This window comes from Ornithodoros turicata, chromosome 6 (genome assembly GCF_037126465.1).
Source record: "Ornithodoros turicata isolate Travis chromosome 6, ASM3712646v1, whole genome shotgun sequence".
In the NCBI taxonomy this organism is placed as follows: domain Eukaryota; kingdom Metazoa; phylum Arthropoda; class Arachnida; order Ixodida; family Argasidae; genus Ornithodoros; species Ornithodoros turicata.
The window spans coordinates 41,642,221-41,655,236 of NC_088206.1; the positions used below are offsets into that span (position 1 = coordinate 41,642,221).

The 13,016-nt window shown below is 46.6% G+C and overlaps 1 protein-coding gene across 1 annotated transcript in view; it reads right to left on the minus strand.

Annotated features, from left to right (window-relative positions):
- Positions 1-2,310: 2,310 nt before the first annotated feature.
- Positions 2,311-13,016, minus strand: part of LOC135397915 (uncharacterized) — a 420,422-nt gene continuing 409,716 nt past the window's right edge. The window contains exons 14-16 of the mRNA XM_064629413.1: positions 3,706-3,876; positions 2,978-3,097; positions 2,311-2,533 (exon numbers count right to left, since the gene is read on the minus strand). Coding sequence (XP_064485483.1) covers positions 2,339-2,533; positions 2,978-3,097; positions 3,706-3,876 — 486 coding nt within the window. The 3' untranslated portion in view covers positions 2,311-2,338. The remainder of the gene's footprint in view (positions 2,534-2,977; positions 3,098-3,705; positions 3,877-13,016) is intronic.

The window sequence follows — 13,016 nt, forward strand, 5'->3', positions numbered from 1 at the left end:
GCTCCACTGGAGCTTTAGGTGCTTCGACATCGAAGGGCAGTTCAGAAGCCCATCGCGGTTCGCACACCCAGAATGTAGAGGTATACAGTTTTCGAAAACAGGCTGAGCAATGTGCGTCGTTGTTGCCGATGGCTGCGGGAGCACTAAAACAAAACAAGAAAATCTATTGATGATCCGTAACTCTGCACAAAAATCACTGTTATGATAGGCAATCGATCTTGATTTCGTATTTGAACACCAAAGCACACTTGTCACAAATGTTCGTAGATCACAATGAATGAACGGCTGCGACGTGCATGAGGGACAACTAGTATAACCACACATAATTTGATTAGCGGCATATCCGAAACTCACAAGTTACGGCAATGCACTACACTATTAAACGCCGCTAACGTACCGAGTGACTCGTAAATGTTGTACGTAATACACTTAACGTGATAAACCTGCATTACTTCCTTCGGTCACAAAAAGTAATCAAACTTGTCTTACCGTTCAGCTGCGGGACGTCGGAAAGATTGCAGACTTCCTCTCAGACGATTTCTGCGTCCTTTGGAGGTGCAGGGATTCCCTGTCATGTTCGTCTTCCCGCTGTTGTGATGATCAGGTGAATGTGCCATTCCGTTCTCACATTAACAGTTCGTCACAATCTAAATCTAAAGCATTCGAAACCCTTTACTACCCGCTAGCGTCTGCGTGCACAACGGTTGTAGTCCGAGAGAACACGCGTGGCCGGACAGACGCGATGTCTCCTCCGTTCGACCGATTGTGGTGGTGGTGATGGTGAAAGGGCTCGCCGTTGTCGGCCTTACGTATGTGGGCAACGTCACGACTGACGCCCGGGGAGAATGTGCGTCCTGGGCCGACTTCTAAGGGGACTGTGCCGACATATGTCTGAGAGCGTCTGACGAAAACCCTGGAAAAACCCCAGACAGCACAGCCGACACCGGGATTCGAACACGGGTACCTTCCAGTCTAGACGTGACATGGCCAGCACGCTAACCACTGAGCCACGGGAGCTGGTCCGTTCGACCGACCGTTTGGATACTCGCGCCTCAATCAAATGACTCTCGCCCAATCAGCGCGAAGGAAACTGACGACAGTTCACGGAGACCAATGAGCATCCAAATATTTACACATATATTGTCCAGCCAATCAGAGATCCCCAGATCAGGCGCGCCGGTGGCGACAATATTTTGGAGGCGGTGCGTTTCGCTTTAGAGCCGGCGGCTGGCGCTGCCGGACGTCTTCAGATCTCAGCGCATGAACGTACGTTAGCCAAAATGATACACTGACATACTATTGAAGCTACATGCTGAGCGAGCTCGAGTTCGCGCTGCTCTTGTGCTTTCTGACTCCAAAGATGATGTTCGCTTGTCAGCGGTCAGAAATCGTTCCATTATTAAACAGCTGGATGCACGCAAAACTCTGAAACAATAAGCACGACCGAACGCTTAATCCTGAGCAAATACGGCGCCGTGATGTGTTACCTATTGCGTGCTTCGCTAACTGACAACGCACGCGAAACGGTTTTCTTAGGTATTTGGCGTCCGCTGTAATTCGAGAAGACGCCACTACGCCGTGAAGGCGGGACGTCATGAGACAACCATATATGCCGTGATAGACGCAGACTCTGTGGCCTTTAGTGGGAGTGAGTGGAGCTCACGAGATATGTTTTGGCCCTCGTGCACAAGTGAAAGCAGGCGTGAAAGCGAGGATGTGTGACAGATTGAAAGCGTGGCGTACCTCGCATGTAAACGCATTTATGAGAAACCTCCGGGTCAGCTGCCACAGGCTTCCCGGTAAAGCAGAATAGCGGACACAGCGTGAATTTTTTTTAAATTCGTGGGACGCTTCGTGACCCCCTAGGAACGTGTCGGAACAGTTTGCGAACCACTGGTGTAGTGCACAATGTAGTTCGCTGCTTCAAGTCTTTAAAGCAGGCAAACCGGTTCTTCTCCATTTATTAGCGCAGTTTGCTACAGATATCCATGTTCGATAGCGCACAAATCTCCGTGCAAGATAAAACCTTACGGGTGAAAGCGTTTCTATAATCTTTGAGCCTGTTGGTACCTCACGATACAACGGTAAAGCACAAATGGGGACAAGGACTGACAGAGAGACTAGCGCTTGTCCCGTCTCTCTGACACTCCTTGTCCCCAGCCCAGTCCATGTTCCAGCACAGGTTTCTGTTTACGAAAGTTTAGGAAGCCAGCAACAATGGCTGGAACAACCAGACATCACTCCGTAAAACGTATTGCACCGTGTCTGTTAAGTTAGTGTTAATTATTCACGTACGCAGCACGCTGTCAGAGTAAACTATTTTATGTCTAGAAAGGAATTAATTTGTTCCAAGACTTTTCTTGTCGAGAAGAAACTCCTTGACCCACATGAGCCGGTTGTTTGGGTTTCCCTGATACTTGCCGGACATGACGGCATTACATACACCTTTCTGGTCCTCCAGATCCACGTCGTACAAGGCCCAGCCGAAGAGATCCTCTCGATTAGGGTGAAGGTCGTCAAACACCTTTTCAATCTGCGGAAATCGACGACACATATTACAGAGCCGTGTACTGTACAGTGATATGGCAGAAAAAAAAAATATATGCAGACGTCGTTTGGTCAGTACCACGTGGTCGGTACTAGGAGGCGACGGCGGTTTAGCCGCGGACTGAACATATAGAAACAGCGATAGAAACACGTCGCAACTGACACAGTGAGGAGTCCGATGCGACTTAAAAAAATGCAGAAAGAAGCAACTTGTAGCACATCGCACGGACGCAACCTCATCCTGTGCAGAAAAACAGTCGGGAGGATGACTACAAAACGTTCCGAACCCTGCATAAAAATACTTTACAAATACAGGGAAAGTATTGGTTTAGGGAGACAGCAAAAAAGCATTTGAGATATAATGTCTCGAATATGAGGACCACAGCCCTCACGCTCAGCCTTAGTTATATGTCATGCTTCGCGTGCCTACCTTGGTGCGGAGACTGTCAACCGTCTCGTACGACCGCCAGATTCGATTGCGTTTGTCGAAGTCGTAGACAATGTGGTCGTTGGTGCCGATGCCACCGACGGTTGTACGGACAGTGCATTCCTGCAATTGGACGCGACAGAGGTGTCAGCAATAGTCAGTCACAACATCTTCATGTTGATGATGATGACTTCGGAACGGCTTCATGTGATCACAGCTGATTTCAGTTTGGTATTTCTCTCTCTCTTTTTTTTATGAGGCTCTGTGAATATTCATTTTGACATAACGGCTATTTTCTAGATCAAGTCAGAAAAGTACTGTGCAGGGCTATGAGGTTAGCAGCTACCATATCTCTTTCCTGGAGCCGAGCAAGCAAGGTGAAGTGATGAATTGTGCACGTCTATACAGGGTGTTCAAAATTAAGCTTTCACAAGCGCTACGCAAACACAGCGATGACAGGAAATCGGATGATAACTTTACGCTACTTGTGTAAGAAACAGGTGCTGCTAATTATGTAGCACCTGTTTCTTACTCAAAGAACAGAAAAAGTAGCACTAGTTTTCTTTTGTTCGCCTATTTATAAAGTGCTAGTGAAAGCTTAATTTTGAACACCCTGTAGATCAACTCTGTTTGCGTATACGCCTAAAGGTAAAGCCATGTGAAATAAGTGAGATGCAGACTGTGCCCATTGTCGACTCTCTACAAATGACGCACGTTGCTGTTCCACGCACATTCTGAAATGCTTCCAGAACCATTTCCGTGCATCGAACGTTCCAGATGCCTTCTATGCCTCGGTCACTTTCTGGATGGGTCTTGAACTTCAGAACACCCAAGGATGATGATAACGCAAATGTTGTAGAATTTCTGTTGCTGTTGCCCTTCAGTAAGCCTAGGGCGGATGACTGAAAGTTGTTGAATAGAACTTTGTGTTACAAGAATCTTCGACAGTAACGCGGGTGTCGCTGTCAACGCAAAAAGTTACTTATTTAATTCCCAAAGAAGACAGTGACAACGTAGAAATATGGGTTTGTTGGTACATGATGCCACTGCAACGCGCCGACGCGCCGAAAAACAAAGACACAGCTGAAGTTAGACAGAGCACAAGGCGCCTTGTGTTCTGTCTAACTTCAGCTCTTGGTTTTTCGGCGCGTTGAAGTGGGAAGACAGTGACGACAGCAATGTCGGTGTAGTGTAATGCATACCTGTCCGGCAATCAGAGATTCCCGCGACATGTAGTCACTGACGCCAACTGTCGTCCTTGGCAATAATTCCGATTTTGCCGTTCCTCAAGCTTAACAGCATTTGTCCTAATGGTTCAGTCAGCCTCTGCTAGTTTTTAATATCTTTTTTTTTCAGTTTGCGATACCACAGGCCCATTTCGAGCCACAGCAGTCACATTGGTAACATACATTCCTACTGTTACAAAGTTAACCGGCATTGCCGCTTGACTCACAAATAAACAATATATAACCACCATAAACCATACACATGATAAAGGAAACGAAAGAAAAGAGGGGGGGGGAATAAGACCCTATGCCGACATGTTTTCTGTTGACAAGGCTGTAAGATGTCCGAGGGAGACACCTGCAGGAAGGTCGTTCCATTCCTCGACAGTTTTGCACAAAGAGAGACAGAGAGAGAGAGAAAAAGGAAAGGAACGTTTAAATGTATCAGTGGCCGTGGTATATGGGAGAACTGCTTTCGAGTGATTGAGTCTCGTTGACTGGCGTGTTAGTAGAGGAAGGTATGTCTGGGATGAATTCCTTCAGTCGGTGAATTCCGGCACTCATTATGTCATTAAGTAATGCCTATCTCTCTTCCTACACACAAATCTTCTAGGTTTGTCCTGTTCAGGATTACAAAAACAGAATCCAAACGCATAAAACTCCAGTAAATAGATCTTTCTGGTATTCTTTGTACCCTTTCAATTTGATCGATATTTACTTGTGTTGATGGGCTCCAGACTATATTCCAAGAGAAGGTGAATTTTGTACGCTGCCAACTTCACACTACGTAGTGCTTGTGCTGATTTTCTTCTCAAAGCACAAAGCTTCTTAAACGCAGAGCCGCATCATGGGAGTATTCCATTCTAGATTTGATATTCTCGTTACCCCCGAGATACTTATATTCAATAACTTTCTGAAGCGACCAACTGCTAACATGAGTATGGAATATTATAGGTTGTTTTTTATTACTCATTGTCACGAACAGTGTGTTGTCATAATTAATCTTCACTCCCCACTTATCACACCTGCGCCATTCCAGCCGAAACCAGCCAGAGGTGTAGCTCGACACTCTTAGATTTCGCTGAAACAAATTGTGTGCATTCCCTTAGAGGTGTGTGTGTAGGATATAAACTTTTTTCTCGAGATTTTGTTTTATTGAGCATTGGGGGCGGCTCGAACTTTGCCAAATATGAAAAAGTGGTCCGTTCGGCCCGTCCATCTGACACATACAGGCGGCGTTTCTGCGCTTTTTTTGTCTGGTGCTAGAGGGGGAAGGCTCCATCTAGCTTCCCGAACAGCATATGGAACGGGAACAAATCCGGTGATGTCGTAAGAGCTAAAGAACGGAGCGCGTTTTGGGCCAAGCTTACGATACATTTTTGGCAAGTTAGCATTATCTCAGGAACCCGAGATTATGTATGCTTATAAACTACTGCACGGAGACTCGCTTTACGTAAAATTGGAAGCTGACCAGTGTTTGTTGCTTAACTAAGCAATCGAGAATATCGAATTCCATCGAAATCCATTCGTAAAAAATTACACTTTTCAGACAGTATTTTCACATACCTGAGGTCGTCTCGTAAGTGAAAGAAGTCGTACCATTTGACAGATCCTCTCCTGTAACATATTGAAAATCTACACGTTTTTTTTTCTTAAACGAGAAAAATAATCTTTTCCTTACCATACTCCGCAGTAGCTTATTCGCTAGTTGAGGTCGTCTAGGAAATACAAAGTGATGCCCTTGTGACCCTCTCTTTTACCATGTCCATATTGAAAATCTACATTTGTTGTATTTGTTCTTGACTGTGAAGTAAGACCCGAGACAGAGTTCAGACAAATGTCTCACCTTGTCTCGGGTCTTACTTCACAGTCATGCACCATCAGCTTGTCAGCGCCATTTCGCTTCTGTCGATCGTATTTGTTCTTACACGAGAAAAAAGATTCATGAGCGCAGTTGCATCCCGTCTGTGAAGATTCACACTTTCGACGAATTTCGCCTTCTGCTGCTCTGCCAAGTTCTATCAACTTAACACTCACAGTCGCTGCTTCTGAACAGATTCGTCGTCGTTTATGATTGTGTTCGCATACCTGAAGTCGTCTGGGGACTGCAAAAATCCCACCATTTCAGACTATCTCCTATAACATATAAAAAAATTGCTGGCGTATTTATTCTTAAACGGGGAAAAAATTTCGTCAGCGCATTTGCATCCACTCTATGAGGTAGCATTATCATCATTTTCCTTCTACGGTCTGATGTGGATCTTACTACGCCAGCTGATCATAGGTATTGGCTCAGAGCACGCTAGAACACGACGTAACAGTCTTGGGAAGCCATTTGTTACGATCTCGCGCGCACTTCTCCCACAACAAAAAGTTAAAAAAAAGAACAGAAGAAAGAATATAGCTGTGCGCGCACTGTCTTTCTTTCACGGGAAATATATGTTTTGCTGCATATACCTGAACAGAACATATGGGCTCAATGTAATAGTACTTCCTTGTGCCGTGGATGGAGCATGCCTCATTGTACTTCACGTTCAGTAATTTTTTCTCCAACCGTATATCCTCGGCGGTGAGCCACAAAGGATGCACTCTCTTACAAGCGTTCTTTCACCCAGAGGGACAGCTGTGCAGGTGCAGGTGCACTCAATAGGGGCGCTGCGAGCTAGCCCTATACAGTGCCGTGTATGCCAAAGGGAGGCCATTAATGGGACCTGCCGATACCTGAGGCTCCACCTACTTTTTGAGGTATCTAGCCAATGACAGGTCGAAATACAGTTGTCTATTATTACATCCATCCAGTATTTATACCTCACCCTTATTTAGTGGGTGTCACCATTTTGGAGAAACTCGATTGATTCGGATTGAAACGGATATCACTGGTGACAGACCAAAACGACGGATTTTGCGTCCACTTTTATCAACGCCATCGGCATGGAGAGAGGCATGTTGGGAAGGCTCAGAATTGCAGAAATGGTAGTAGTATTCAGTCATGTCCAGGCTTCGACAGGGCGAAACTACGGCACCCCTGCCCTGAGCCCTGCGCGTATTTTTCCCTGCGCGGCGCGTGTGCGGAGGGTGGTCCACGTGATTATCGGAGGGGGAGAGCTGCGTGCGCGCTTACCCTCTCACATTTTTCAGCCTGGGCAGACTTCTTTGGCCGACTTCAGATATTTTTCCGATACAACAGGTGAGCGGTTTACATGCAGACATGCAAAGAAGGGTCATACTCAAAAAAGGACAAGTGAAAATATATTTATTAATACCAATCAAGTTGAGATATATTTATTAAAGCCAATAGTGCTGGGAATTGTGTCAATCAGGTGAAGGAGAAAAACCCAGCCGAAAAACCTTCACCACCTGTAACAGGGCGGTGCTCGGGTGGAGCGTGACCGGAGGGCTGCGTGCGCGCTTACCCTTCACCCTGGGCTGGCTTCTTTAACCATTTTCCTACTTGGGCCGAATTCCTTCCCGCGACAGGTGGGCGGTGCTCGGGTGGAGGGCTGCTGTGGTGGGCGTCGCGTGGCCGGAGGGCTGCGTGCGTGCTTACGCACTCTTACACCCTGGACTGACTTCTTTCAACATTTTCCTACTTGGGTCGACTTCCTTCCAGCGACAGGTGGGCGGCGCTCGAGTGGAGGTCTGCTGTTGTGGGCGTCGTGTGGCCGGAGGGCTGCGTGCGCGTTTACCATTCAGCCTGGGCCGCCGACTTTCGTCATTTTTCAGCCTGAGTCGACTTGAATCGTAATTTTTCCAGCTACAACAGGTGTGCAGTAGGCTGTTTACATGCAAAGGATAGCCATACACAAAAGTACAAGTGAAAATATATTTATTAAAGTCATTAGGAATTATGTTATGACTCTGCGTGAATGGGAAAAACTTAGCCAAAAATCTGAAATAGAAGGAACACAATACACGTAACAAAGAATATACTTATTACAGGTATGATACATTAGCATTGAATAGGTATCACAAATCAAACACATTATTTTTATTAACAGAAATCACAAGTTTTCAATGAATCAGAAGTGATAACACACTTAATCAAAGAAGATATTCTTAATCAATATGATTATAAACAAAATTACAAATTGTATTATAAAACGTCTAATATTCCTATACGTGAGAACCATCAGTGCAATAGCGGGAAGTTCTGATAGTTGTATGCAGTTAAATGTGAACAGCACAGACCCTGGAAGACTATGGGACACGAACACAAGAGGAAATAAAATCTATACCACTACAAAGAAGATATTCCTAACCAAACAACAGAGTAATCTATCATTCAGAAAATCAGAAGAAAAAATCAAACTCATCAGAAAATAGACATTTTAAAAATGAACTTCACAACATAGCACGCTCCTAGCCAACAAACAGAACAAAGAGCGACACGAACACAAGAGGAAATAAAATCTATACCACTACATTGATTAATCAAACAACAGAGTAATCTATCATCCAGAAATCAGAAGAAAAAAATCACACTCATCAGAAAATAGACATTATAAAAATGAACTTCACAACATAGCACGCTCCTAGTCAACAAACAGAACAAAGAGCGACACGAACACAAGAGGAAATAAAATCTATACCACTACATTGATTAATCAAACAACAGAGTAATCTATCATTCAGAAATCAGAAGAAAAAATCAAACTCATCAGAAAATAGACATTTTATAATAGAGAGCCAAACATCTGTCTACACTCTAAGAAAAAAAGGAGTAATTTTACTCCTTTTGGGGAGTAATTGCATTGCCACAAAAAATAGTCCCTTTCGGGAGTAAATGCGCAGGAGTAAATGAATGTCACAGAGTGAAGACCGCATTTCACGCGATGTTGTAAGAGTCCCAGGTACATAAATCTTGCGCCATACTAGGGCACAATTTGCGAAGAAAGATGCGCTAACTGTTTCTTACTCTGTGTGGCTGGAAAATTGCTACGTTGTGTGAGGTATACAGCCTTATGTCGTTCAAATTGACCAAGGGTACATATTTACGTAGACTTCTGCATTCAGGAGACCATTCGCGAAGTTTAGGGACAATTTGCAGTCGTGGGAAGTAAACGTCGGGACTAAATGTTGGGTTAGGGGACTAAAATGCGGAGTAATTGCAGACTAGGGGAGTAGAAGCTGCAATTACTCCCCGTTTTACTCCTTTTTTTCTTAGAGTGTACTTCTCTCCGCGACAACTTAGACAGACAGCTTAGGAGGCAACAGAATCAGACTGCACCCGGCTCACTAAGAACTCGAGCCCGTTGTTGTGGAACTTCCACTCTGTGATTGTATTGACCGCGACTACTCCGCTCTGTATAATCGAACCTATTTATTCCGAGGACAAACGAAGACTAAGAGAACGTTCCTAAAAAAAGGATGAAGAACCCCCAAAAAACCTCGTGATTGCAACTGTTCTCTTCCTCTTCGTTGCGCTAAACCATAACATCCTCCCCCGCCCGAAATGTGCAAACACAACATGCCACGCAAGTTCAACAACATGCCACGCAAACACAAGTCATTGTTCAATCATCTCGAGAGGATACAATAGCTGTACGGGCCGACGAGTAACCGCCCCACTGAGAAGCTTCACTTGGCACGACCGCACGTTGCCGTCGCGCCCCTTGTACAACTCAACGATCCTTACGAGTCTCCACATTTGTCTGGGGAGCTTTTCTTCGTGCAGAAGGACAACATCGCCTTCTCGAAGGGCAGTTGATTTGTTTGAGGTCCGGTACTCGTGAGCCGACCTCAACTGAAGTAAATATTCTCTTCTCCACCTGTTCCAGAAGCTGTCCAACATTCTCTGTCGGTGTCTCCACCTTTTAACTGTGCCGTCGGCTGTTGAAGTTGTTACTTCCGTTGCTGGTTGTTCCGGTAACGCCGTTAAAGTTCTGCCCACTAGCAAGTGCGCTGGTGTCAGAGCAGCTGGCTCTTCAGGGGATGCATGTAGATACGTGAGAGGTCTGGAGTTGACGGTGGCCACCACCTCGTGTAGGAGTGTTGTCAATTCTTCGAACGTTAGGCTCTGTTTGCACAACGTGCGCCGTAGACAATTCTTAACTGTCCTCACCATGCGCTCCCACATGCCGCCCCACCAAGCCCCCCTCTCTACGATGAATTTCCAGCTGATTCGTCTCGTCGATAAGTACTCCTGAGACTCTGTGCTCCGAATTACTTTGAACAAGTCTCCCAGATCTTTCGCCGCTTTCTTTAATGTGAGGGCGTTGTCGCTGTACATGACGGAGGGAGTTCCTCTTCTGGATGCGAACCGGCGAAATGGCAGGATGAAGGCCCTAGCTGTCAGGTCAGTCACCAGCTCCAGGTGTATCGCCCTTGTGGTGGCGCACGTAAACAGCGCAATGAAAGACTTTGACGTTTGATACGAGTCCCGAGAGCGTTTGACGTACACCAGGCCGGCGAAGTCTACTCCTGTCGTTTCAAAGGGGTGTGTAGCACTCACTCTGTCTGCTGGTAAAGGTGCCGTCGGTGCGGTTGCTGGACTTGCACGGAAACGTACGCATGTACTGCAACTATGTATAACAGACTTCACCAGCTGTCTGGCTTGTGGAATCCAAAACTTGTCTCGTAAAGTGGTCAGGGTTACTTCTACCCCTCCATGTAATGTCCGTCGATGAGCATTTGCAGCTAGGAGCCTGGATAAAGCGTGTGCCTTCGGCAGAATGATTGGGTGCTTGACTTCTTCTGAGCTGTCGGAGAACTGCAGTCGCCCTGTCAAATGCATCACGCCATTTTCATCCAGAAAGGGATGCAATTGCCGTATTTTTGACGATTCAGTGACGTCCCTGTTTTGGCTCAAAGCCAAAACTTCTTCTCCATAGGCTTCACGTTGGGCGTGTTTAACCCAGAACCGTTCGGAGTCCTCCACTTCAATCGCTGTGAGGGGTCCAATGCACCATTCCCTGTGGCGACAGTTTCGCACGAATCGCTTGATCCAAGCAGTAACGCGCAATACGAGATTGTAGTTCGAGTATCTTGCGAGCTCCAACAAATTACGGGGGTCTTCTGTGTTATCTGCGATCAGAACCGCCGTTTTACACTTTTCTTCTTCTACACTCCCTAAGTCAGTACCGTCATTTACGTCGTGCTGTGGCCAGTCTGCGCTGGATTTGGAAAGCCAGTCGGGGCCCTCAAACCATTGCTTGCTTTTCGTCAATGCTCTTACTGTGAGTCCTCTGGTCACTGCGTCTGCGGGATTCTCAGAACCGGGACAATGCTTCCATTGTTGATGATGGCTGTTCTCTTGAATTTCTACAACTCTGTTCCGCACAAACGGCATCCACCTGCTTGCGTCGCCCTGAATCCAGCTCAGTGTGATCTTTGAATCGGTCCAAAAGATAGTTTCAGTGATTAGTCCACCTAAAGCCTGATTCAACTTTGCAATGCGTACACCAATTAAGGCCCCCATCAATTCGAGCCGTGGTAGTGTTATCTTCTTCAGTGGTGCTACGCGTGATTTTGCAAACTGTAGACGGACTTTAGTTTCGCCAGTCTCGCTGGTGATTCGGATGAAGGCACATGCTCCATAGGGGAGTGGGATGGCATCTGTGAATACATGGAGTTGTATAGTATGCGTTACTCCACTGCATGGAAGTAGACATCGCTCTACGGATACCTCACGCAGATCTGTTAACTCGGCACACCACGCGTGCCATATCTTCGCCAGTTCCTCAGGCAGCTTCGTGTCCCAGTCCAGCTTCGCCTTCCAAAGCTCTTGGAAAAGAATCTTCACTTGAATTATATATGGTGACAGGAATCCCAGGGGATCAAACAATCTCGCTGAAGCTCTTAATATGGACCGCTTGTTGTCCATCATTCCCGCGATGACTTCTATGAGATGCTCAACTGAAAACCGGAATCTGTCCATCTTCCTGTCCCAGACCACTCCAAGGACTTTTGTCTGAGCAGGCTCGCTCAGGGACTTCTCCTCGTCAATCCGGCTAACCTTGGCTTCCACAAACATATCCTGCAGTTCTTCAGAGTTCGACGCCCATTTGCTTAATTTCATACCCGCCTTGTGCAGAATTTCTTGAGCCTTAGTGATTAACTGCTTTCCTTCGTTTACTGTGTCTGTTCCGATCAGCAGGTCGTCGACGTAAAACGAGTTGCTCAAGTCATAGGCAAGGTCCTTGTCCGGACCCTCTACTCATGTTAGGTGATGCCGCAGGGTGGCATTCAGCAGGAAAGGACAAGCACTAGTCCCGAACGGAACTCGCGTCATTCGCCAGCACTCGAAGTCGGGCAGCATGGAGCCTGCCGTGGGTGACCCCGCCAACCACAAGAACCGAAGTGCGTCCCGGTCGGCCTCGCGAATTCCAATTTGAAGGAACGCCTTCTGAATGTCCGCAGTGATTGCCACTCTGTACATCCGAAAACGCAGTAAGATGTGTACAAGGTCAGGTGTTAACTTCGGCCCCTTTTCTAAGTGGTCGTTGAGAGAGGTCGCTCCTACCGCGTGTGAGGAAGCATCAAACACCACTCGAATCTTTGTCGTGGTCGACTCGCTTCTGAACACTGCCCTGTGTGGCATGTAGAAGACCCTACCAGAGCTCAGTGTCTCAGTCGTGACCTTTTCAGCATGGCCGTTTTGCAGGTATGCTCTTATAACTTCGTCGTGCTCCTGTATGCTATCGTCTCGTAGCAGTCGCCGGGTGAGGCTCTGCAGTCGCTTGCGAGCCGTTTCAAAATTATCTTCAAACTCGGCGTCTCGCTTCCATGGCAACGCTACCTCACAACGGCCGTCTACGAAACGAAGGTTCTGTTGAAAATCCTGTAGTACCCCGGCGTCGTACTCTTTGTTGGACGTC